The sequence below is a fragment of the Gopherus flavomarginatus genome, chromosome 6 (genome assembly GCF_025201925.1).
Source record: "Gopherus flavomarginatus isolate rGopFla2 chromosome 6, rGopFla2.mat.asm, whole genome shotgun sequence".
In the NCBI taxonomy this organism is placed as follows: Eukaryota; Metazoa; Chordata; order Testudines; family Testudinidae; genus Gopherus; species Gopherus flavomarginatus.
This window is the reverse complement of record NC_066622.1, coordinates 140,298,420-140,322,387: the sequence shown is the minus strand read 5'-3', so window position 1 is coordinate 140,322,387 and position 23,968 is coordinate 140,298,420. Positions and strand designations below refer to the sequence as shown.

At 50.1% G+C, this 23,968-nt stretch overlaps 2 protein-coding genes across 3 annotated transcripts in view; one reads left to right on the top strand and one right to left on the bottom strand.

Annotated features, from left to right (window-relative positions):
• Nucleotides 1-23,968, bottom strand: part of ABCC2 (ATP binding cassette subfamily C member 2) — a 529,482-nt gene that overhangs the window by 410,502 nt on the left and 95,012 nt on the right. The window lies entirely within an intron of this gene.
• Nucleotides 1-23,968, top strand: part of DNMBP (dynamin binding protein) — a 78,282-nt gene that overhangs the window by 16,815 nt on the left and 37,499 nt on the right. The window contains exons 1-5 of one of the 2 annotated variants that reach the window (XM_050958762.1): nucleotides 268-290; nucleotides 15,692-15,846; nucleotides 16,611-16,661; nucleotides 19,845-19,967; nucleotides 20,432-22,399. In XM_050958762.1, coding sequence (XP_050814719.1) covers nucleotides 15,702-15,846; nucleotides 16,611-16,661; nucleotides 19,845-19,967; nucleotides 20,432-22,399 — 2,287 coding nt within the window. In that variant the 5' untranslated portion in view covers nucleotides 268-290; nucleotides 15,692-15,701. Of the gene's footprint in view, nucleotides 1-267; nucleotides 291-15,691; nucleotides 15,847-16,610; nucleotides 16,662-19,844; nucleotides 19,968-20,431; nucleotides 22,400-23,968 lie in introns of those variants that run through there. The other variant, XM_050958761.1, reaches the window with a different exon arrangement.

Below are 23,968 nucleotides of genomic sequence, written 5' to 3'. Positions count from 1 at the left end.
TTCCAGCAAAAACAGGATCGACAAGATCCATATTTCCAATGTACAAAAAACTCCATTAATTTTATCTGCATCCATCCTAAAGAGGCTAAAAAGGGCACAAACTCATTTCACCATCCTCCTTCAGGTCACCCTCCCTCTGAGTGGTGGCTTCTTTGAGTAAGGGTCTAATACTCATCTTCTCCCTTGCCTTTCCCCAAAAATGGTGAGTCCATTAATGAAAATTTCTTGTCCGACCTTATTTCAGATGCAAGGAGAGAGGCTGAGGCATGTGGGAAATGGATCTGAAATCTGTGAGTCTCTGTGCAGCAGAAATGTGACACAGTCTCCACTACCCCTTTTGGCTGTATAATAACCTGGTTTGCTCCAGTCTGGACAGATGGCACCAAACAACATTATCACCAGGTTAAAAGCTGTTGTGCTTTGCTTCAAGTCTCTACTTTCTTAGCCTGCATTGGCTGGTCTGGCTGAAAGGACAGACGGATTTGTTGTAGGACTGGTCTGGCTCTGACAGGCTGCAGATTGCTCAGCATGCTGCAGCGTGGAGCTGGGATTTCTTCTGTAGGGCTCTGGGGAAGTTGCTAATCTAGGAACTGAGATACAGTTAGGTATTGAAATGTGTCACCTTCTCCCGGGAGTGGGGGTGGGGAGCAGAGGAAGCAGGGAAGAGTGCCATGACAGGGTGAGTTAATTGCCTAGCTTTCTCCTCCTATTCATACAGGGGGCCCCAAGCCTGCCTGGGAGGGGTATCTTGCTGCTGCTGGGCTGAGTTAGGAATTCTGAGCTCTGATTCAGCCCTGATCTCTGCTAGGGTGAAGTCTCCATGTTTGTTCAGTCCTGGGCCTTCCCTTCCTCTCCTGCCCTGCCTTAAAGGGATTACCCAGCTCTGAGGTGAGAGGGGAATGGTGCTTGGCCAGAAGTCAGGGATGGTGACTCATTGCAGATATCAGGCGGAGTGCAGCTCTCCCTAGAATCTGATCTTCCTGCTCATGTATCAGGCACAAAGAGGACACTCTTGGGTGGAAGCTTGGGAGAATTTTGTTTTCACCTTTACGTCCAGAGGTTTAGATTCTGTAACATCTTCATTAATCATCTGGATGATGGGATGGATTGCATCCTCAGCAAGTTCGTGGATGACACTACGTTGGGGGGAGAGATAGATACGCTGGAAGGTAGGGATAGGGTCCAGAGTGACCTAGACAAATAGGAGGGTTGGGCCAAAAGAAATCTGATGAGTTTCAACAAGGACAAGTGCAGAGTCCTGCACTTAGGAAGGAAGAATCCCATGCACTGCTACAGACTGGGGACCGACTGGCTAAGCGGCAGTTCTGCAGAAAAGGACCTGGGGATTACAGTGGACAAAAAGCTGGATATGAGTCAGCAGTGTGCCCCTGTTGCCAAGAAGGCTAACAGCATATTGGACTGCATTTGTAGGAGCATTGCCCACAGATTGAGGGAAGTGAATATTCCCCCTCTATTCGGCACTGGTGAGGCCACATCTGGAGTGTTGCATCCAGTTTTGGGCTCCCCACTACAGAAGGGAGGTGGACAAACTGGAGTGAGTCCAGCGGCAGGCAACAAAAATAATTAGGGGGGTGGGGCACGTGACTTATGAGGAGAGGCTGATGGAACTGGACTTACTTAGGTCTGTGCTACACTAGCGGGGGGGTTCGAACTAAGTTACGCAAGTTCAGCTACGCTGTTCACGTAGCTGAAGTTGAAGTATCTTAGTTCGACTTACCTAGCTGTCCTCACGGTGGTGAGTCAACTGTTGCTGCTGCCCCGTCGACTCCGCTTACTCATCCTGCCGAGGTGGAGTACGAGCGTTGATTTGCGGATCGATTTATCGCAACCAGACAAGACGTGATATATCGGGAATCGATTTATCGAACACTACCCACCGATGCGGTGGGTAGTATAGATGTACCCTTAGTCTGCAGAATAGAAGAGTGAGGGGGGATTTGATAGCAGCCTTCATCTACCTGAAGACGAGTTCCAAAGAGGGTGGAGCTAGGCTGTTCTCAGTGATGGCAGATGACAGAACAAGAAGCAATGGTCTCAAGTTGCAGTGCAGAAGGTCTAGGTTGGATATTAGGAAAAACTGTTTCACTAGGAGGGTGGTGAAGCCCTGGAATGGGTTACCTAGGGAGGTGGTGGAATCTCCATCCTTAGAGGTTTTTAAGACCTGGCTTGACAAAGCCCTGGGGAATGATTTAGTTGGTGTTGGTCCTGCTTTGAGCAGGGGATTGGACTAGATGACCTCCTGAAGTCTCTTCCAACCCTAATCTTCTATGATTCTACCAACATCCCAGCCTGAAAGAAGCTGTAAGTCATCTTCTGGTTGAGAATTCGGAAGTGGAAGATAACTTGGGAGAAAGTGGTCATGAAATGGTAGAGTTTGTGATTCTAAGGAATGGTAGGAGGGAGAACACCACAATAAAGCAGTGGATTTCAAGAAAGCAGACTTTAGCAAACTCATGGATTTGGTTTGTGAAATCCCACGGGAAGCAAGTCTAAGCGGAAAAACAATTGAAGACAGTTGGCAATTTTTCAAAGAGACATTATTAAAGGTACGAGCAAACTATCCCACTGCGTAGGAAAGATGGGAAGTATGGCAAGAGACCACCATGGCTTAACCAGGAGATCTTCAATGATCTAAAACTCAAAAAAGAGTCCTACAAAAAGTGGAAACTCGGTCAAGTTACAAAGGATGAATATAAACAACACAAGTATGTAGGGACAAAATTGGAAAAACCAAGGCACGAAATGAAATCAAACAAGCTAGGGACATAAAAGAAAACGTTCTGCAAATACGTTAGAAGCAAGAGGAAGACCAAGGACAGAGTAGGCCCATTATTCAATGAGGGGAGAAAGACAATAACAGAAAATGCGGAAATGGTAGAGATGCTTAATGACTTCTTTGTTTCGGTTTTCACCAAGAAGGTTGGTGGCGATTGGATGTCTAAAATAGTGAATGCCAGTGAAAATGAGGTAGCATCAGAGTATAAAGTAGGGAAAGAACAAGTCAAAAATTACTTAGAGAAGTTAGATGTCTTCAAATCACCACGGCCTGATGAAATGCATCCTAGAATACTCAAGGAGCTTACGGAGGAGATATCTGAGCCATTAGCAATTATCTTTGAAAAGTCATGGAAGACAGGACACATTCCAGAAGACTGGAAAAGGGCAAGTATAGTGCCCATCTATAAAAAGGGAAATAAGGACAACCTGGGGAATTACAGACCAGTCAGCTTAACTTCTGTACCCAGAAAGATAATGGAGCAAATAATTAAGCAATCAATTTGGAAACACCTAGAAGATAATAAGGTGATAAATAACAGTCAGCATGGATTCGTCAAGAATAAAGCATGTCAAACCAACCCGATAGCTTTCTTTGCCAGGGTAACAAGCCTTGTGGTTGGGGGGAAGTGGTAGATGTGGTATATCTTGACTTTAGTAAGGCTTTTGATACTGTCTCGCGTCACTGTCTCATAAACAAACTAGGAAAATGCAACCTAGATGGAGGTACTATAAGATGGGTGCATAACTGGTTGGAAAATTGTTCCCAGAGAGTAGTTATTATGGTTCACAGTCATGCTGGAAGGGCATAATGAGTGGGGTCCCACAGGGATCGGTTCTGGGTCCGGTTCTGTTCAATATCTTCATCACTGATTTAGATTGGGGTAGGCAACCTATGGCACGTGTACCAAAGATGGAGTACAAGCTGTTTTTCGGTGGCACTCAGACTGCCTGGGTCCTGGCCACCGGTCCAGGGGGGCTCTGCATTTTAATTTAATTTTAAGCGAAGCTTCTTAAACATTTAAAAACCCTCATTTACTTTATATACCACAATAGTTTTAGTTATCTTTTATGGATGTATAGAAAGAGACCTTCTAAAAATGTTAAAATACGTTACTGGCATGTGAAACCTTAAATTAATAATATATGGAGATATACCTTTCTCATAGAACTGGAAGGGACCCTGAAAGGTCATTGAGTCCAGCCCTGTACCTTCACAAGGAGGACCAAATACTGATTTTGCCCCAGATCCCTAAGTGTCCCCCTCAAAGATTGAACTCACAATCCTGGGTTTAACAGGTCAATGCTCAAAACCACTAAGCTATCCCTCCCCCAACTTCTGTGAATAAATGAAGACTCAGCACACCACTTCTGAAAGGTTGCCGACCCCTGATTTAGATAATGGCATAGAGAGTACACTTACAAAGTTTGCGGACGATACCAAGCTGGGAGGGGTTGGAAGTGCTTTGGAGGACAGGATTAAAATTCAAAATGATCTGGACAAACTGGAGAAATGATCTGAAGTAAAATAGGATGAAATTCAATAAGGACAAATGCAAAGTACTCAACTTAGGAAGGAACAATCAGTTGCACAGATACGAAATGGGAAATGACTGCCTAGGAAAGAGTCCTGCGAAAAGAGATCTGGAGGTCATAGTAGATCACAAGCTAAATATGAGCCAATAGTGTAAAACTGTTGCAAAAAAAAAGCAAACCTCATTCTGAGATCTTTTAGGAGGAGTATTGTAAGCAAGACACGAGAAGTAATTCTTCTGCTCTCTCTGCGCTGATTAGGCCTCAACTGGAGTGTTGTGTTTGGTTCTGGGCACCACATTTCAGGAAAGATGTGGACAAATTGGAGAAAGTCCTGAGAAGAGCAACAAAAATGATTAAAGGTCTAGAGAACATGACCTATGGGGGAAGATAGAAAAAATTGGGTTTGTTTAGTCTGGAGAAGAGAAGACTGAGGAGGGGCATGATAACAGTTTTCAAGTACATAAAAAGTTGTTACAAGGAAGAGGGAGAAAAATTGTTCTTAACCTCTGAAGATAGGACAAGAAGCAGTGGGCTTAAATTGCAGCAAGGGAGGTTTAGGTTGGACATTAGGAAAAACTTTGTAACTGTCAGAGTAGTTAAGCACTGGAATGTATTGCTTAGGGAGGTGGTGGAATCTCCATCATTAGGGATATTTAATAGCAGGTTAGACAAACACCTGTCAGGGATGGTCTAGATAATACTTAGTCTTATCTTGAGTGCAGGGGACTGGACAAGCTGATCTCTCGAGGTCCATTCCAGTTCTATGATTCTATGATTTCTTCTAGATGTGAGTTTGCAGTCGGTGTTCAGCAAGCAGCCACTCCTGGGGCAAGACAAAGCCAAGGTCCTGTAAAAATTAATAAAACATCTGTGTCTTGTTATGGAACAAGTAAACTTCACAGGTTGGTTCTCTGCCTTCAAACAGATGAGCACAGTGACTGGGCCCAGAGAGAGAGAAACATACAGCAAACACTCCTGTGTTCAGGGAAGAGTCCCAGCGCATTCCAGAAAAGGGACAGCTTTCCCCAGACGCTGAGACCTGAAGTTTCATGGTGCTTGCAAGGGTGTAGTTTGCAATCCTGCAAAACACTGTGTGCAGAGAAATAGCGTTACTTCTGGAAGCCCCAGTGAGATATCTAATGTAAATGGGACTACGAGCAGGAAGGGCTTTGTGCTGCCTAGTGACGTGCACAATTTTTGCTCAGATTCTCCAGAAATCCTGGAAGTTCTTGGGCTCAGAACTCCCCTATCCCTCCACATCAGCACTCCCTTTGCTCTGTAATATCCACATCCTCTAATTTCAACGCTCATTTGCTCTATGTAAAGTGCTCCTTTTCCCTCTTCATTTTAACATTCAATGGCTTCTATAACCCAGAAGAAAATTGTTAGCAGATGAGCGTTTGACCTGTGATGAGACCAAATTGTTACTTAATTGAAAATACGAACTTCTCCCCAGCTCCCTTAGACTTTTCACATTATTAGTCTGTCACACTTTACCATTCCCCTGAAATACTGGCCATGCTCTTCCTAAGGAGCTGTTACTTTAACCCTTTTTATGAGTTCCTCAGAAGCTGGATGAGAAAACCCCTCTTTCCTCACACAGCTGAGAAAAACATGAGATGGCTGGGATTTTATTGCTCAGCACTGATAAGGCTTCAACTGGAGTGCTGTGTCCAGTTCTGAACAGCATGCTTCAGGAAAGATGTGAACAAATTGAAAAAAGTCCAGAGGAGAGAATAAAAATGATTAAAGGTCTAGTAATCATGTCCTAGAAGGAAAAATTGAAAAAAAAATTGTGTTTTAGTTTGGAGAAGAGAAGACTGGAGGAGGAACATGATAACAGTCTCCAAGTACATATAATGTCAATATAATGAGGAGTGTGATAAATTGTTCTCCTTAACCACTGATGATAGGACAAAAAGTAATGCGGCTTAATTTGCAGTAAGGGAGATTTAGGTTGAACATTTGAAAAAAAATTCCTAACTGTCAGGATAGTTATGCACTGGAACAAATTACCTAGGGAGGCTGTCGAATCTCTGTCATTGGAAGTTTTAAAAAACAGGTTAAACAAGCATCTGTCACTAATGGTCTCTAGATAATACTGAGTCCTGCCTCAGTGCAGGGGACTGGATCAGATGATCTATCAAGGTTCCTTGTAGTCCCACATTTCTATGATAGTGACCTGACCAAGCCTACAAAGAATAGGGTGACCAGATAGCAACTGTGAAAAAAAGGGACGGGGTGGGGGGTAAGGGGCACCTATATAAGAAAAAGTCCCCAAAAATGGGACTGTCCCTTTAAAAATGGGACATATGGTAACCCTAACAAAGAAGGGACCTGTGACTCTTTGAAGGTCAGAGACTTGATCTGTGTGTTTAGATATTTATTTTACCCTGTGGGAAGAGAGGGTGTGACGAACTGGAACTGTTCTTAAAGTGGTCTGTGAATGCTGAGTGGGGGGTGTTGGCCTGGGAGGACGATCTGCATTGGGGGATGGGAGAATGGCCTTGAGAAAAGATATCTGAGCATGTAATGCCCTCTTCCCCAATGCAGCAGGAAGCATCCTGGCCAAAGAATTTAAAAAAAAAAAATCAGTGCTGAGCAGAGCAAAAAATTACTTGTGGTGTCTAATGTATTACGCTCCTGCTAGTACATCCCAGAATGCTGGTCTCTTTTTTGCAACAGATTTACATTGTTGAATCATATTTAGGGTATGGCTACACTTGCAGCTGTACAGTGCTGCCGCGGGAGCGCTCCCGCAGCAGCGCTTTGAAGTGTGAGTGTGGTCGCAGCGCCAGTGCTGGGAGAGCTCTCTTCCAGTGCTGCAGGTTCTCCACCTCCCTGTGGGGTTTAGCTTACAGCACTGGGAGCTACGCTCCCAGTGCTGGGGCACTATTTACACTGATGCTTTATAGTGCTGTAATTTGCTGCGTTCAGGGGGTGTGTTTTTTCACACCCATGAGCAAGAAAGTTACAGCGCTGTAAAGCGCCAGTGTAGCCAAGGTCTTAGTTTGCAATCTGCTATAACTCCCAGATCCTTTTCTGCAGTACTCCTTCCTAGGCAGTCATTTCCTATTTTGTATTTGTGCAATTGATTATTCCTTCCTAAGTGGAGTACTTTGCATTTGTCCTTATTTAATTTCATCCTGTTTACTTCAGACCATTTCTCCAGTTTGTCAAAATTATTTAGAATTCTGTGCTCCAAAGTGCTTGTAACCCCTCCCAGCTTGGTGTCATCCACAAACTACCGTATATAAGTGTACCCTCTGTGCCATTATACAATATATTTATGAAGATATTGAATAGAACTGGCCCTAGGGCAGATCCTTGTGGGACCCCACTTGAAATTCTCTTCCAGCTTGACTGTGAACCGTTGATAACTACTCTCTGAATGTTTTTCCAACCAGTTGTGCACCCACCTCATAGGAGGTTCGTCTACACTATATTTACCCAGTTTGCTTATGAGAAGATCATGTGAGACAGTATCAAAAGCCCTATTAAAGTCGAGATAGATCACATCTGTTGCATTCCCCCATTCACAGGACTTCTAGGTCCTTACAAATTAATCGATTATTTGCTCCATTCTCTTTCCATGTACTGAAGTTAAGCTAACTGGTTTGTCATTCCATGGGTTGTCCTTACTCCCCTTTATACAGATGGGCACTATGTTTTCCCTTTTCCAGTCCTCCGAGATCTCTCCCATCCTCCATGAATTCTCAGAGATAATCACTAATGGCTCAAATATTGTAGGATGCATTTCATCAGGCCCTGCTGACTTAAAAGACATCTAACCTGTCTAAGCAATTCTTAACTTGTTCTTTCCCATACAGAATTGCTGTACTGCATCAGAGGAGTGGTGCATCTATCTGGGCATTTATATGGCTCACATCTGTGTGCCTTCTGCCGCCCCGCCCCCTCCCCCCCACCTCCCCCGGTGAGATAGGGCGAGTTGTTTTTATTTGCATTTTACAGATGGGGACCTGAGGCACAGAGAGTGGAAGGAACCTACCCAAAGCCTGACAGAGAGTTGGTGGCAGAGCCAGGAACTAGAGTCAGAGAATTTTAAGGCCAGAAGGGAACACTAGATCATCTAGTCCAGTGTTTCTCAATGACTGGTCTGTGGACTTGTGCCTGTCCCTGAGATCTCCCTGATACAGGTTAGGAAGGCAGCAAGCGGGTCCCTGGTATCAAAAAGGCTGAGAAACACCTGACTAGTCTGACCTCTTGTATATTGCAGAAATGGAACCTATAACCTCCAGTCTGGTGCACTCTTGATACTTCTTGTCATAGCTTCTGACCACAGCCAGCACCAGCTGCTTCAGAGGAAAGTGCAAGAAAAATCCCATATGGGCCCATTATGGAATCATATGCCCATGGGGGAAGTTTCTCTCTAGTGCCCATCTTTTATCAGGCTTATGCTCTGAAGCAGGAAGGGTTAGTATACCCTTTTATAATTTTAGCCTTACATTCATATTCTCATTATAGAAGTCTCATCTTTTTCTGCCTCTCAGTAAGATCCTGACCTCAGTGGTTGGTATCTTGTGGCAAGGAGTTTCACAGGCTAATTATAAGTTGTATAAAAATATTTCCTTCTACCAGTTTTAAGTGAATTGACTTTAAGTATTCAGAATGTCCAGTGTTCTGCATTGGTTTGTATTTTTATGGTGCTGTTCTGTTCTCTTTGTGGATTATAGTGCTACACATTGTATCACATTTACTGTGAGTTTCTCTAACGGACTTTTTTCTTTGCTACGTTAGTGAAGAAATGTTTGATAAATGTGTTACAGAGCTGTGGGAGCAGTGGTCACGTGAGGTACAAAAGCACTATACTATTTGGGCATCTCTGGTCCCTTCCCCTCCCTGTAGGCTGTAGAGCGACTGTTCTCTTCAGTATTTTTCCCATTGCTTTCTAGCTCAATTTTAAAGGCGGCCTGCAAAGGAAAGGACAATTTGGTTAGTGCCCCTTTTTAGCTGCTTTATAGTGAATGAAGGGGCCTGGAAAGTTGTGGGTGTTACATTCTTTCTTCTGATATAGAAATATTAATAAATGAGGGTTGAGCATTTGACTAGTCCAAAAAGTATTGGTCAGTCAACCAGTCAAATATCGGTCAAATAATGTCAAAAATGATCAAATATTTTAAAAGCTAATTTATTGGAACAGTAACAACAGTAACAAAAAAGAGAGAGGCCAAAGAAAAGAAACAAAAACAGCTCCCTGAGCGACATAAGTTGCACCGATATAAGTGTGGTATGCACAGTGCTATGTTGGCAGGAGAGCTTCTACCACTGACATAGCTACCACCGCTCGTTGGGAGTGATTTAATTATGTCGACGGGAGAGCTCTCTCCTGTCAGCATAGAGCATCTCCTGCTGACATAGTGCTGTCCACACTGGCACTTCTGATGGGGTAACTTTTGTCGCTCGGTGGGGTGTTTTTTCACACCCTGAGTGACTTGAGTTTTGCCGACAAAAGTGCTAGTGCAGACACAGCCTGAGTTATTTTAACTCAGAAAAATGCAAAACACAGTGAAGTGAAGCTCTAATAAAGGAGTGGAACCATGACATTAACATTATTTATAATTGACATTGTTTATTGGTCAAATTATTTGACTTGCCACACCTTGTAATGACAAATCCAGACTTCCACAATCAATGCTGCAAGATGCTTTGGATACCCCAGAGTTGTGCCTTGGGAACCTTCTTAGCTCTTAGTTGAAGGGATGAGGGTGTTGAATCCTTAACAAAGAAGACCTCTTGTCTCCCAAGTAATTGAGTTTGGAAGGTGCTTCTGAGTAGGACTTCCTAGCACAGTTAAAAATACTCGTGTCCTGTCTGCACAACACTTTAAGTCAGGGGTGGGCAACTTTTGGCCCGAGGGCCACATCTGGGTGGGGAAATTGTATGCAGGGCCATGAATGTAGGGATGGCGCAGGGGGTTGGGGCACAGGAGGGAGTGTGCGATGTGGGACAGGGTGCGGTGTGGACAAAGGGGCTCAAGCAAGGGGTTGGGTTGCAGGAGGGGGCTTGGGGCAGGGGGTTGAGAGCTCAGCGGGTTGGGGTGCAGGAGGGGGTGCAGAGTGCATGAGAGGGCTCAGGGCAGGGGGTTGGGGTTCGGGGGGGTGCAGAGTGCAGGAGGGGTTTGGGGTACGGGCTCCGGCCCGGTGCTGCTTACCTTGAGCGGCTCCGGGTTGGCAGTGGCACGCAGTGGGGCTAAGGCAGAGTCCCTGCCTGCTCTGGCCTCGTGCCAGTCCTGGAAGTAGCCAGCATGTCCGGCAGTGGCTCTTGTGGATGGGGTGGGGCAGGCAGGTATCACCCCCAAAGTTTCCATTGGCCGTGGTTCCCCATTCCCAGTCAGTAGGAGCTGCGGGGTGGTGCCTGCAGGTGAGAGCAGCGCACGGAGCCCTCTGCTCCTCCCTGCCCCATCCCAGGGGCCACAGGCACGTGGTGCCGGCCGCTTCTGGGAGCAGCGTGGGGCTAGGGCTGACAATGATCCTGCCTTAGCCCCGCTGCGCCACGGGGCTGGCAATCTGGCAGGGCGGATTGAGAGCCCTGACAGGCCGGATCCGGCCCACGGGCTGTAGTTTGGCTCTCCCAGCTTTAAGTGTTGGTAATACCTAAGGAAAAGATTCTGTCACGGGTATTTTTACTAAAAGTCAGGGACAGCTCACAGGCAATAAACACAAATTCATGGAAGCCCATGACCTGTCCCTGAATTTTACTCAAAATACCCTTGGAGTGGAAGGAGACTAAGAGTCAGAGTGCGGCAGGGGGCTGACCGCCCGCAGCTGCTCTAGCCCCAGGGGGCTGACCCAACCACTTCAGCCCTCTGGCCGCTGGTGCGGCAGTCCCAGGGCTGACTGCTGCTCCAGCCCTGCCCCAGATGTCATGGAATTCGTTACCTCCATGACAGAATTACGGCTTTAGTAATCCCCTTTAGCTTCATCCATGTAACACATCTGTTGAACACATTTACACATTCTTCTAGTTAAATGGGCTCCAGTTATCCCATCTTGAACTACCCTAAATAACTCTTCATCCTCCTTCCGGCTTACAACAGATAGTTATCATGTCTCTCGTCCTCCCCCAGTCAGGGTTTAGATGGGTAGCACATAGCTCTGTTGTTCATTCTGCATCAGTCCGTCCCTGCAGCCCCGAACTCATGTCTGGTACATGTCCCTGCATTCCCTCAGGTCCCCTGATTTCTTGCTCGTACAAAATTGCCTTCCATTTTATGTGTTATGTATTATTTGTATTGCTGCATGCCTACTAGACTCTTGTTCCACTGTGCTGTGAGGGCTGTATGAACATATAATGAAGAGATGGTCTCTGCCCCAAAGAGTGTACAAGGGAAGGATAAGATGAAGCGGCAGCTCGGTACAACAGCCAGACAAGCCATCAAAGGTGACTGATTCTTGTTAGTGTGATAAGGAGTCATCACAGCACACTGGCTCATTCTCGAGTGTTGTGTAGGCACTGTGGCAAAGCTGAATGTTAAGGGAGAATTTGGAGGACGATGTGGGTTTGTGGATGTCGGCAGGGAGTTTGTCCTCTGTATGAGGGGCAGCATGGGAGAAAACATGATGGTGCATGCTGGAAACTGTAGGATTTAGCGCGTAGTCTCCCTGCATGCTCTTATTGCCCTCGAGACAGACGCTTGCGTTACTCTCTCTTGTTGTAGATGCTGCTGTAGTTACTGGAAGCATCTGTTTAATTTCCTGCCCACTCTCGCTCTTGGGCTTCCCCTGCAGCACACCCACGTAGTTTGATTCTCATCTGGATGCACATTAGGGTTTGTGCTCCTCAGGGGCACATGTTGGACGTGTTCCCGTCTCCTGGGCACATGTGGCCTTTTTGGCGCACTAAACAGGCTCCTCTGAAAATTCTTCCTTGAAGGAGGAAACTGAGAACTCTCCAGTGCTCAGGTTTCCTACATTCTGGCTTGGTGTGTCTGTGAACCCATCCCCGCTCTGTGCAGCGCCTGCCAACTGTGAGAGCTGCCAAGGCCCTTTGCGGGGTGGTGCGTGTCTTGTCCTGTACGCTGGCTGTATGGGAGAGCCTGGGATGAGGAGAGACGTGCCAAGGCAGCGTTCTGGCAGAACCCACACTATGCATTGTTCCTGTGAGGTGATTTGCACTTGATAAATAAAGCAGGTCTATCAGCAGAAAGTGTTGCCATGGCTGGGTTCTCCTCTGCACCCAAGGGCACTGCTGCAGACCCGGGACGGGGAACCTCTGGCTGGTCCGGGGGCCCACTGCTCTCTGAGGTGCAGCTCTGGGGTGGAGGGAGCTGCTGGCTGGTCCGGGGCCTGCTGCTTTCTGAGATGCAGACCCAGGGTGGTGGGGGCTGGGGGAGCCTCTGGCTGGTCCGGGCCCAGCTGCAATCTGAGGTGCAGCCCTGGGACTGGGGGTAGCTGCTGGCTGGTCTGGGGCCCACTGCTTTCTGAGGTGCAGATCCAGGGTGGTGGGGGCGGGGGGATCCTCTGGCTGGTCCTGGCCCAGCTGCTCTCTGAGGTGCAGCCGTGGGACTTGGGGGAGCTGCTGGCTGGTCTGGAGCCCACTGCTTTCTGAGGTGCAGACCCAGGGCGGTGGGAGCCTTTGGCTGGTCCAGGCCCAGCTGCTCTCTGAGGTGCAGCCCTGGAGTTGGGGGAGCTACTGCCCGGTCTGGGGCCCGCTGCTCTCTGAGATGCAGCCCGGGGGTGGGGGTGGGAACAGCTGCTGGCTGATCTGGGCCCAGCTGCTCTCTCAGGTGCAGACCCAGGGCAGTGGGGGGAGCCGCTGCTGATCTCAGCCCTGCTGCTCTCTGAGGTGCAGACCTGGGGCGGTGGGGATGTGGGGGAGCTGCTGGCTGGTCCAGTCCCAGCTGCTCTCTGAGGTGCAGACCTGGACTGGGGGTTGGGGGAGTGCTGGCTGGTCTGGGCCCAGATTCTCTCTCAGGTGCAGCTCTGGGGTGGGGGTGGGGGTGGGGGGAGCTGCTGGCTGGTCTGGGCCCAGATTCTCTCTCAGGTGCAGCTCTGGGGTGGGGGTGGGGGTGGGGGGAGCTGCTGGCTGATCCGGGCCCAGCTGATCTCTCAGGTGCAGCCCTGAGATGAGAGTGGGGGTGGGGGGAGCTGCTGGCTGATCCAGGCCCAGCTGCTCTCTCAGGTGCAGCCCTGGGATGGGAGTGGGGGTGGGGGGAGCTGCTGGCTGATCCGGGCCCAGCTGTTCTCTGAGGTGCAGCTCTGGGGTGGGGTGGGGGGAGCTGCGGCTGATCTGGGCCCCGTTGCTTACTGAGGTGCAGCCCTGGGGTGGGGGCGGGGGTGGGGATGAGGGGGAGCTGCTGGCTGGTCCGTGCCCTCCTGCTCTCTGAGGTGCAGACCTGGAGCGAGGATGGGGGTGGGGAGAGCCACAGCTGATCTCAACCTCGCTGCTCTCCTAGGCACAGTCACTGAGAGCTCCTTTCTGGTCCCCAAGTCAGAGGAGCCCTTCCAGTTCCTCTCCTGAGGGCTCCACGACCGTAGGTTGGGATGAGAGGAAAGCTCTGCTCAAGCTACAGGTTCATCGCTTGGGCTGGATGTGTTAGAGATGCCTTGAGAGAAGACCTGTTGGATACAAAATAGAGCTGAGTCACATGGGGGGTCTCAACTTGCAGAGTCATTTCCAGCAGCACTTCTAAGTTATGCGGCCTGTTGCACGTTGGGGAACTGGTGCAGTGTGTGCATGTGCCCGCCTGCTGGGTGTGTTCCCAGGCGTGTTTCTGCAAGAAGGGCTCAGGGCCTGGCCCACGTTTGCAGTGTGCGTGTGTGTGTGGCCGTTTCAGTGCCAGCCCCCAGAACGCAAACTGGGGTTTCCCTGCTCCCTCCCCAGTACCAACCCCAGGCCACTGCGGAGCAGGCAGTTTGGGAGCTATCTCAGCCTGTTTGTGCTGGCACCCTTCCTACTGGGGGGCATTGGGGAGCCACATGGAGAATCGTTGACGCTACAGGCTGTGAGGAGCTGTTCTTTGTTACTGATGTGTTCAGCTCTGTACAGGACCCAGTCTCAGCTAGGTCTGCCCAGAGATCACAGTGTATAGTATGTGCCAGGGGGCTATGCCAGGTCAGGCCACAAAGGGCACTCAGGGGGAACAACTGGGAGGCATTTTCCTGTTGGCTCCTTGTAGGTATTGTGTCAGGAATGAGTCTCGTGATCGGGGAGAGTGATTGGGTGTACCGGAATGGGGAGAACAATCCATGCCCATAGCTCTTACTGGGGAAATGAGTGGTGGTGCCCTCTGCCCCCCTCCGTAACTCTGATAGGGGGTTGGTGGTGCCCCTTGCTCCCCGTAGCTCTGACAGTGCACGTGTTGCAGTGCCCCCCATGCTTCTGGCACTGTGCGGGTGAGCGAGGTTCACCCTGTGGCTCTGGCAGTGTGCAGGTGAGTGTTGTGGTGCCCCATTCCCCCCTGTGACTCTGTGAGTGTTGTGGTTCCCTGTGACTCTGGCAGTGCACTGATGAGTGTTGAAGTTTGCCCTGTGGCTCTGGCAGTGTGCGGGTGGGTTTTGCGGTGCCCCATCACTCTGGCAGTGCACGGGTGGGTGTTGAGGTTTGCCCTGTGGCTCTGGCAATGTGCGGGTGGGTGTTGCGGAGCCCCATTCACCCTGTGACTCTGGCAGTGCACGGGTGGGTGTTGTGGTGCCCTGTGACTCTGGCAGTGTGCAAGTGGGTGCACCAGTGCCCCATTCCGCCCCATGGCTCTGACAGTGCGTGGGTGGTGGCGCATCCCCCGTGGCTCTGACAGCATGTGGGTTGGTGATGCCCTGTGCCCCCCATGGCTGTGGCAGTGCACAGGTGGATGTTGCAATGACCCCCCATGGCTCTGCAGTGTGGGTGGGTGTTGCGGCTCCCTGTACCTCTTTTATATGAGTATCAGAGGCAAGGTAAAGTTGCTGCTGCTGTTTATCTGCCTGCAGGTCCCTCATGCAGCTCCTGGCAGCTGGTGTGCCCAGTCTGGTGTGTCAGGGAAGCAGTGAGCTTCCTCTCCCGCCTCTTATTTCCCTTCTGACAGGAATTAATTTCCAGCATCTCTCTCTGCTGCTTCCTGATTAGCTCCCCCTGATTCAACACAAGTGCACACTCTGGCATCAGGGTCCAGAGAGATGGAACAGGGCAGCTAAAGCAGGGCTTCAGCTCCCACTTGCAATGAGCTTTGATCCCTGTGGGATGAGTGAGTGCAGGCATGCGGACCCCTGTGTGGTCATTAGCCCATTTTCCTTGGAGAGTGTTTGGTCTGTCTCAGCATTTACACCATGCTCATTGCTCTGTGTGTCTCTCTGGTGACTCTGTGCTCATTGCCGTGTGTCTCAGCCTGAGGGACTGAGTCTGTCTGTGTCTTGTCCTGCAGATCCTGAGCAATGGAGGCTGGATCCGTGGTGCGGGCGGTCTTTGATTTCTGCCCCAGTGTCTCCGAAGAGCTGCCCCTGTTTGTGGGGGACGTCATAGAGGTGCTGCGGGTGATGGACGAGTTCTGGCTCCTTGGGAAGAAGGAGGGGGTCACAGGTAAGAGCTGAAAGGTGCTGAGCGGAATCCACAGAGCTGGAGGTTTCCTAGGGTCAGTGGTTCTCACCCTGTGGTCTGCAGATTATGTCTAAGGCCATGGCCCCCAAACTCTGGGGAACGGCTCCTAGGGGGCATGGTGGAACATTTTTGGGGTGTGCAGCAGGGCTCAGGCCAGCCCCCGTGGGGAGCAGGGAGGAAGCACTGCCCAGCCCTGTTCTCCCCCCTAGCCACAGCTGCAGGTCCGGCTGTGGTTCCTGGCTCCTGGCCCCAACCACGGGCTTGCTTCTGGCTGCAGTTCCCGACCCCGGGCCCGCTCCCAAACACGGCCCCAGCCTCGCTCCTGGCCCTGGCTCCCAACCATGGTTCCGGGGAGGGCGCGGAACATGGACAGAAACATTTGGGGACTGCTGGTCTGAAGGGGTCCACGAACAACAGACTAAAAACTGAACAGAATTTAACTGTAGATACAAACAATAGGTTTTCCAAGGGGTCCACACCTCCATTCAAAATTTTTTAGAGTGTGCAAGTGGAAAAAGGTTGAGAACCACTGTCCTAGGTAATCTTAGGCAGGTCAGTTACCCCATCTGGGTACATTTCCCCTTGGCCTAGGGCCAGTCTGATGGTGGATACAGGGGCCAGAGCTGTTTGACCAGATCCTGGAGTCTTCCCTCACTTGGGCTGTATCTGATGCTCAGAATATTTGCCCGTCAGCTTCATGTTGAGTCTACAGACAGTCCTTGTTCTTGTTTTTGTTTGTTTTTCAGTAGCGCTGAGTGCAGACAAATCTTCAGCAGGTGGGAGCCTCATTGTGCCAGGTGCTGTACAACACATAGTGAAAGAGACAGTCACTGCCCTGGCGAGCTCACAGGCTACTAGACAAAGCCATGAAAGGGTGGGAGGGAAACAAAGACACAGAGAGGGAAGGTGACCTGCGGGTCAGTGGCAGAACTAGAAACAGACCCTGAGTCTCCGAAGCTCTGGTCCCATGCCCTGCCTCCTGGGCTCTTCTGCTTCTCCATGACAGTCTCTTCAACAGCCGCCTATTTCTGCTCCTGAAAACTCCCTCTCCCACAGGCCAGTATATGGACCTATCCAGCTCAGGATGGAATGTGATTTCATTGAGCTCCTGAAAGGACATAAAGAAAGATTGGAAGCTCCAAAATTCCCATAAAAGGCCGTTTTAAAGTCTCGTAATCTCAACAGCTCTTTTTGGTGTAATAATAATATTGAGAGAACATTCTAGCTCTCAGTCAGATGGGAACCAGATCACCTCAAAACATGACAATTGTTCTCGTCTAGTTACAAAGTGGAATCAAATCAACCTTATAATAGGACTATGATTACCTTAACTTTGGAGAGGCTGCTGCCCCTCCTTTCTACCAGAGCAGAGACCCAGAGTCCTGGTCCTACAGCTGCTAACATGCAGACCTCTGCAGAACCGTTATCTTCTCTCTATGCCTCAGGTGGCCAACAGAGGGCAATATGTGTGCACATATGTATGAACACACAGTCTGCCTGCTCCTGCCTCTACTGACATCCTTGGCCCCAAACTATCTACAAGGAAAATCACCAACAGCTACTTAATCACAGTATTTTTTCCCCTGGACCCATATTCTTACAGAGATATGGCTGCGGAGAGTGTGAAGGGGTAGTAACCAGGTGTGTCCTGCTAGCTTAAAGATGAAGAAACAGACAAAAGTCAATCAGGCTAATTCTTAATGACTTGTAACTGAAAAACCATTTGAATTTCCTGCTTTCTCTCTGAGAAAATCTGGCGATTTTCAAACTAATTTTCCAAACTAAAAGTTATAGGGGGCCTAAAATAGACCTTTAGAATGGAGAGGCTGCAACCTGCCCATAATAATACTTAACATTACATGGAAATTAATTAATGAAGCCTCACAACTTGGTGAGATACAGCAGGATTCTTATTTCCATTTATAGGGAGGGAAACCCATGCAGAGAGCAGGGAAGAAACTTGTTCTAGGTCACACAGGAAGTCAGCAGTAGAGCCTGGTTAGAATTCAGGTGCATATTAGGCCACTAGCGCTGCAGATTAAGGATAGTGACACACAGAATTACACTGAATTGGGAAGAACAATGTCAGGATGTCAAGAGAGCATCCAGCTCATTAGCCCTGTGATTTTCCCAGAAAATAATATGTAAACCCAACTTTACCAGAGCATCTACACAGGGCAGTTTCCCTCATCGTGGTAATCAGCCTGTCGGTATCTGAGCCATATCTCACTGTAGTATCTGAGCACCTGACTAAACACTGGAGATGTTGCTAATCTGTCCTATGGAATTGCAAACTATCGGTGCAATATATGTAGGGCTCTACTAAATTCAGTATCTATTTTGGTCAATTTCGTAGTTATAGGATTTTTAAAATTGTAAATGTCATGATTTCAGCTGTTTAAATCTGAAATTTCACGGTATTGTAATTGTAGGGGTTCTGACTCAAAAAGGAGTTGTGAAGGGGGTGCAAGGTTATTGTAGGGTGGGTTGGGGTATTGCCACCCTTACTTCTGTGCTGCCTTCAGAGCTGGGCAGCTGGAGAGCGGCAGCTGCTGGCCGGGAACCCAGCTCTGGAGGTAAAGCTGCCGCCAGCAGCAGTGCAGACGTAAGGGTAGCATGGTGTAGTATTCTGCTTTGCTGCCTTCGGAGCTGGGCCACAGTCAGCAGCCACCGCTTTCTGGCTGCCCGGCTCTGAAGGCAGCAGTGACATGGTATGGTATTGCCATGCTTCTGTGCTGCTGCTGGCAGGGTGCTGCCTTCAGAGCTGGGTGCCTGGCCAACAGCCACCACTCTTTGACTGCCCAGCTCTGAAGGCAGCACAGAAGTAAGAGTGGCAATACCGTGATCCCCTAAAATAACATTGCGACCCCCTGCAACTCCCTTTTGATTCAGGACCCCCAATTTGAGAAACACTGGCCTCCCCCATGAAATCGGTATAGTATAGGGTGAAAGCACACAAAAGACCAGACTTCACTGTCTGTGACACGTTTTTCATAACCATAGCACTTTGTAGCTTACAACCCGAGTCTTGCCATCTGATCTCTGTGTGCAGCACCCCAGGGGGCAGGTCCAATTGCAGGATTGGGGCCTCTTTTTATAACCAGTACATCCTGATCCTGACATGGGGCTTCCCTGTCATAAGACAGAAGACGGAGGCTAAAGATTATATAGTATCAGAGGGGTAGCCGTGTTAGTCTGGATCTGTAAAAGCAGCAAAGAATCCTGTGGCATCTTATAGACTAACAGACATTTTGGAGCATGAGCTTTCGTGGGTGAATACCCACTTCGTCAGATGCATCTGACGAAGTGGGTATTCACCCACGAAAGCTCATGCTCCAAAACGTCTGTTAGTCTATAAGGTGCCACAGGATTCTTTGCTGCTTTTAAAGATTATATGTTTGCTTTCCCTGTCTGAGTGTTGGTGACAGTGAGGTCACAGTAATTGTGAAGTACTGGAATGGGTTACCTAGGGAGGTGGCGGAATCTCCTTCCTTAGAGGTTTTTAAGGTCAGGCTTGACAAAGCCCTGGCTGGGATGATTTAGTTGGGAATTGGTCCTGCTTTGAGCAGGGGGTTGGACTAGATGACCTCCAACCCTGATATTCTATGATTCTATTATTCTAATTCAGGTGGGCTGCTCATTGCCCTGGGGTGTTGGTTGGTCTATTGGGCATGCAGGGGGGAGGGTACTATATTTTTCTTAAAAAAATAACAACATTTTCAGAAATCCTCAAGAGCACCTGACTTCCAAACCCCTGGTCATTTCTGTGGGCCATGGGGCCACCCAGAGGGGATCCTGGAAAGGAGCGGGAGAGGAAGGAAGAGTCTGAGTGATGGTGGGGCTGGAGACGAGGTAGATCCTGGGGGAGGCTGGGTGGTGATGTGGGATGGGTTGGATCTTAGAGGAGTTGGGAATGGGGGAGACAGTCTGTGCCCCTGGGGAAGGGGTGACCATGTGCTGACAACTGCTTCTCCTTCTAGGGCAGTTTCCCAGCAGTTTTGTGGAGGCAGTGGATATTCCCAGTTTGAAGCAGGGAGAGAAGCTGTTTGTCTGCACTAATGACTTCATGTCCCAGGAGCCAGGGAGCCTGTCGCTGCAGAGAGGTAACCTCCGCTCCCTCCAGCTGGCTCCTGCCCTCTCCCTCCCCTCCCCTGTCCCTTTCTGTCACTCGTGCCTTGGGAAATAGAGAGAACCTAGAGCTCAGCGCTGAGAAGGGGTTTCCTAACGGAGCTGTGGATTCTAGGTCCACAGGCTGCCTTGTGCTCCTACCCCTCTGCACCTGCAGGACTCAGGCGCGCTTCGTACCCTGCGTCCTGAGTTCTGCGTGTCCTGCCTGTCTCTGATACACATACGCTGCATTGGGGTGGTCTACAGGTGGTCCCAGAGCCCTGGTGTCATCTATGGGGCTGGGCCAATACCATGTAGGTGTGCTGCAGGTGCCCCACTACTGCACTGTGTGTGACTGGGCTGGCGAAGGAGGTGAGCAGGCCTGGAAGGGGAATGGGGAAAGACTAAGAAATTGCCATGGAGATGAGTCTCTGACCCTGTGTTTCTCATTCTCCCCCAGGAGACCTGGTGATCCTGAGTGGCTCCCTAGCCTCCAGTTGGCTCCAGGGTAGAAGCTGCCGGGGCTCCAGGGGCTTCTTCCCATCGTCATGCGTGCGGGAGCTTTGCCTCTCGCCCTGGGGCCGCCGGCTCTCTCAAAGCACTGTCTTGGAGGTGCCTGCTGACTCACTGGGCCAAGCCCGAGCTTTGATGAGCCTCTCTGCCCAGCTGGAGGAGGAGCTGGACTTTAGGGAAGGGGATGTGATCACCATTGTCGATATCCCTGAGCCTGGCTGGTTCACAGGGGAGCTGGGAGGTCGAAGCGGGATTTTTCCAGAGGGCTTCGTGGAGCTGCTGGGTCCCTTGAGAGTGACAGGTGGCCCAGAGGGGCCAGGGCTCTCCGAGAGTTACAGTGTTAATGGCGTGGCAGATGTGCCCCCCGAGGAGGAGGGTGGGCTGGAAGGGAGTGAGGAGCCGCTGGGCACGTATGGCATTGCTCTCTATCAGTTCCAAGCGCTGGAGCCCCAGGAGCTGGATTTTGATGTGGGAGACAGAATCCAGATTGTGGGGGCACTGGAAGATGGCTGGTTGGAGGGCGTGCTGAGGGGGAGACGTGGCATTTTTCCTCATCGATTTGTCAAGCTGGAGGGCTCTGCTCCCTGCATGGAAAAGAGGGGCACTGGGAAGTCACAGGAAGAAGGCAGCTGTGGAATGGCCATCCATCAGGACCCAGCAAGTGCCTGCGCTGGGGCCTTTCCCCTGCAAGGGGAGGAAGGGGAAGACCTGAGTGCCAGGGGCTCAAACCATGTTGAAGGGAAGTCCAGTACAACTTTGTCCCAAACAGCAATGAGGTCAGAGGGGCCTTCTGATGTTGAGGTTGGACAGTCCAAGCCTGCATTCTTGGAAGGGCACCCTCCCAGCACAGAGCTCCAGGGGCCCCTTCCCAAGGACACAGTGGGCTCCCTCCCCATTGACTCTGCAGAGGCTATCAATGGCATTTTCCCCACCCCTCAGCTCCCTCCCCAGCCAAAGAGCAGACTCCGTGGCCAGGCGGTTGAACTGAAGCCCAGCCAGAGCCCTTGGGCCTTGCAAAGGCCCTTGGACATCCCTGCCTCACCTGAGAGGGATGGAGAGAGTCCCAGTGTTCCCCCATGGGCACCACGCTCTCCCCTGTGCAGTAGCAGGAGACAAGTCTTCCCTTCTTCCAGCAGCTGGGCTGTGGCAGAGCCTGGAGAAGGTCGGAGGAGCACGCTTTTCCAGGACCTGGCTGGCTGGATGGAAGATCAAAGGCAGAAATCTAAATCCCGCTCTTCCAGCTTCAGTGGTACCCACGAGGGCCTGGATACATGGCCTGGTGCCCGAGCAGACCGGCTCTCGCCCATGCTGCATGGAGACAGCTGCACTGACCTCGACTCCAAGCTGACAGAGCAGCTGGCGCAATTTGAGAAGAGCCTGACTAGCTCTGGAGCTGAGTCGGACAAGAAGGTCTCCCGCCACTTCTCCATCCTGGACTATAGGTCAGAGAAGGACATTGTGCGTGGCTCCCCAGAGTATGCCCCCCACTGGAGGCTGCCGGAGAGGAGGAAGGGCCTAAGACCTCCACCTCCTCGCCCCAATGCCCCAGCCCCAGCTGTTTCTCCCTCCTTCTCAGTGCGGCCCTCCCGGCCAGCCCCTCTCCCTCCTCCAAGCAGTCAGAGAAGGAACACTGCCTCTCCACAGCTTCAGCCCAGAAGCCAGCCCAGGCAAGAGCCACAGGCAGAGGAGGGCCAGGGGGATTCAGATGGGGCAGCTGCACGTCAGTGCCCCTTTCTGCTGACAAGGATCCGGGAGGTAGAACAAGATCTGGAGGCTTATGGCAAGACTCAAGCTGAGCTGAACTCGATGCTAGAGGAGCAGCAGGATGAGCTGGTGAGATCAGAGACCCTGGAGAACCTGGATTTCTGTGACTCCAACATCAAAAACCTCAACGCAGAGTTGCAGGAGCTGAGAGGTGAGACTGCAGCAGCACTGGAAATCAGGGTGTGGGAGGTACTGGCCCTTTCTCTGTGTTATGGGGGTTCTGGCCCCACCCTTGAGCAGGCCGCTGTGGCAACTGGCTCCTCTTCTTTCCTTCTGGGTTCTGAAGTTTGTCTATTTTTGTCTGAGTTGTTCTTGTACTAATTTTCATTAATGAGGCTCCCCAATGTCCCCTCCCTTTTCCCCCATCTCCTTCCCTTCTTTTGACACCCCCTTCGGTCATCCTTCCCTATGTCCCTCAGGCTCACCTTCCCCACTCTCCACTCCTCCCTTTGTACTGCTCCCCCTTCACACTCCTCATCCTTGTTTCCCTCCTGTCCTTCTCTCCCTGCATCCCATCCTCTCTCCCCTTGTTTGCTGTAGGGGAAGCAGCAGGCCCAGAGTTGCCTTAGAGGAAGGCAACTCCTTGGAAACAGCAGATCTGACAGTGCCTGTAGAGAGACAAGTATCAGAGGGGTAGCCGTGTTAGTCTGGATCTGTAAAAAGCGACAAAGAATCTTGTAGCACCTTATAGACTAACAGACGTATTGGAGCATGAGCTTTCGTGAGTGAATACCCACTTTGTCAGATGAAGTGGGTATTCATCCACGAAAACTTATGCTCCGATACGTCTATTAGTCTATAAGGTGCCACAGGACTCTTTGTGGAGAGACAGGTGGCAGCTTTTGGCCAGCTCTGGCACTAGGCTTGTTGAAGGGCTCCTGCCTGAGATCGAGCTCCAGAGCCATGGGAAGTTGTGTTCCGCTCTGGACGTCTCTGTGCCAGACAAATCAGAGTATGTAGAGAGGAGCAGTGAACCTGAGCTGAGTCCCATGCACCTGCCTTTCTGTGGAGTCCAGAATTTCAGCTTCCATTAGAAAAAATAACTCTCCCATGCTTATGATGGTCAAGAAAAGCTTAAACACAGTGTTCCCTTGCTGCCAAGAAGGCTAATGGCATTTTGGGCTATGTAAGTAGGGGCATTGCCACCAGATTGAGAGATGTGATCATTCCCCTCTATTCGGCATTGGTGAGGCCTCAGCTGGAGTACTGTGTCCAGTTTTGAGCCCCACCCTACAAGAATGATGTGGAAAAATTGGAGAGAGTCCAGCGGAGGGCAACAGAAATGATTAGGGGGAATTTGCAGAATCTGCAGAAGAGAAGAATGAGGGGGAATTTGATAGCTGCTTTCAACTACCTGAAAGGGGATTCCAAAGAGGATGGATCTAGACTGTTCTCAGTGGTAGCAGATGACAGAACAAGGAGTAATGGTCTCAAGTTGCAGTGGAGGAGGTTTAGGTTGGATATTAGGAAAAACTTTTTCACTAGGAGGTGGTGAAGCACTAGAATGGGTTATCTAGGGAGGTGGCGGAATCTCCTTCCTTAGAGGTTTTTAAGGTCAGGCTTGACAAAGCCCTGGCTGGGATGATTTAGTTGGGATTGGTTCTGCTTTGAGCAGGGGGTTGGACTAGATACCTCCTGAGGTCCCTTCCAACCCTAATATTCTATGATTCTATGACTTGAGAGTAACTGGTGCAGTGATATCTGCCTGAATTTGCAAAGA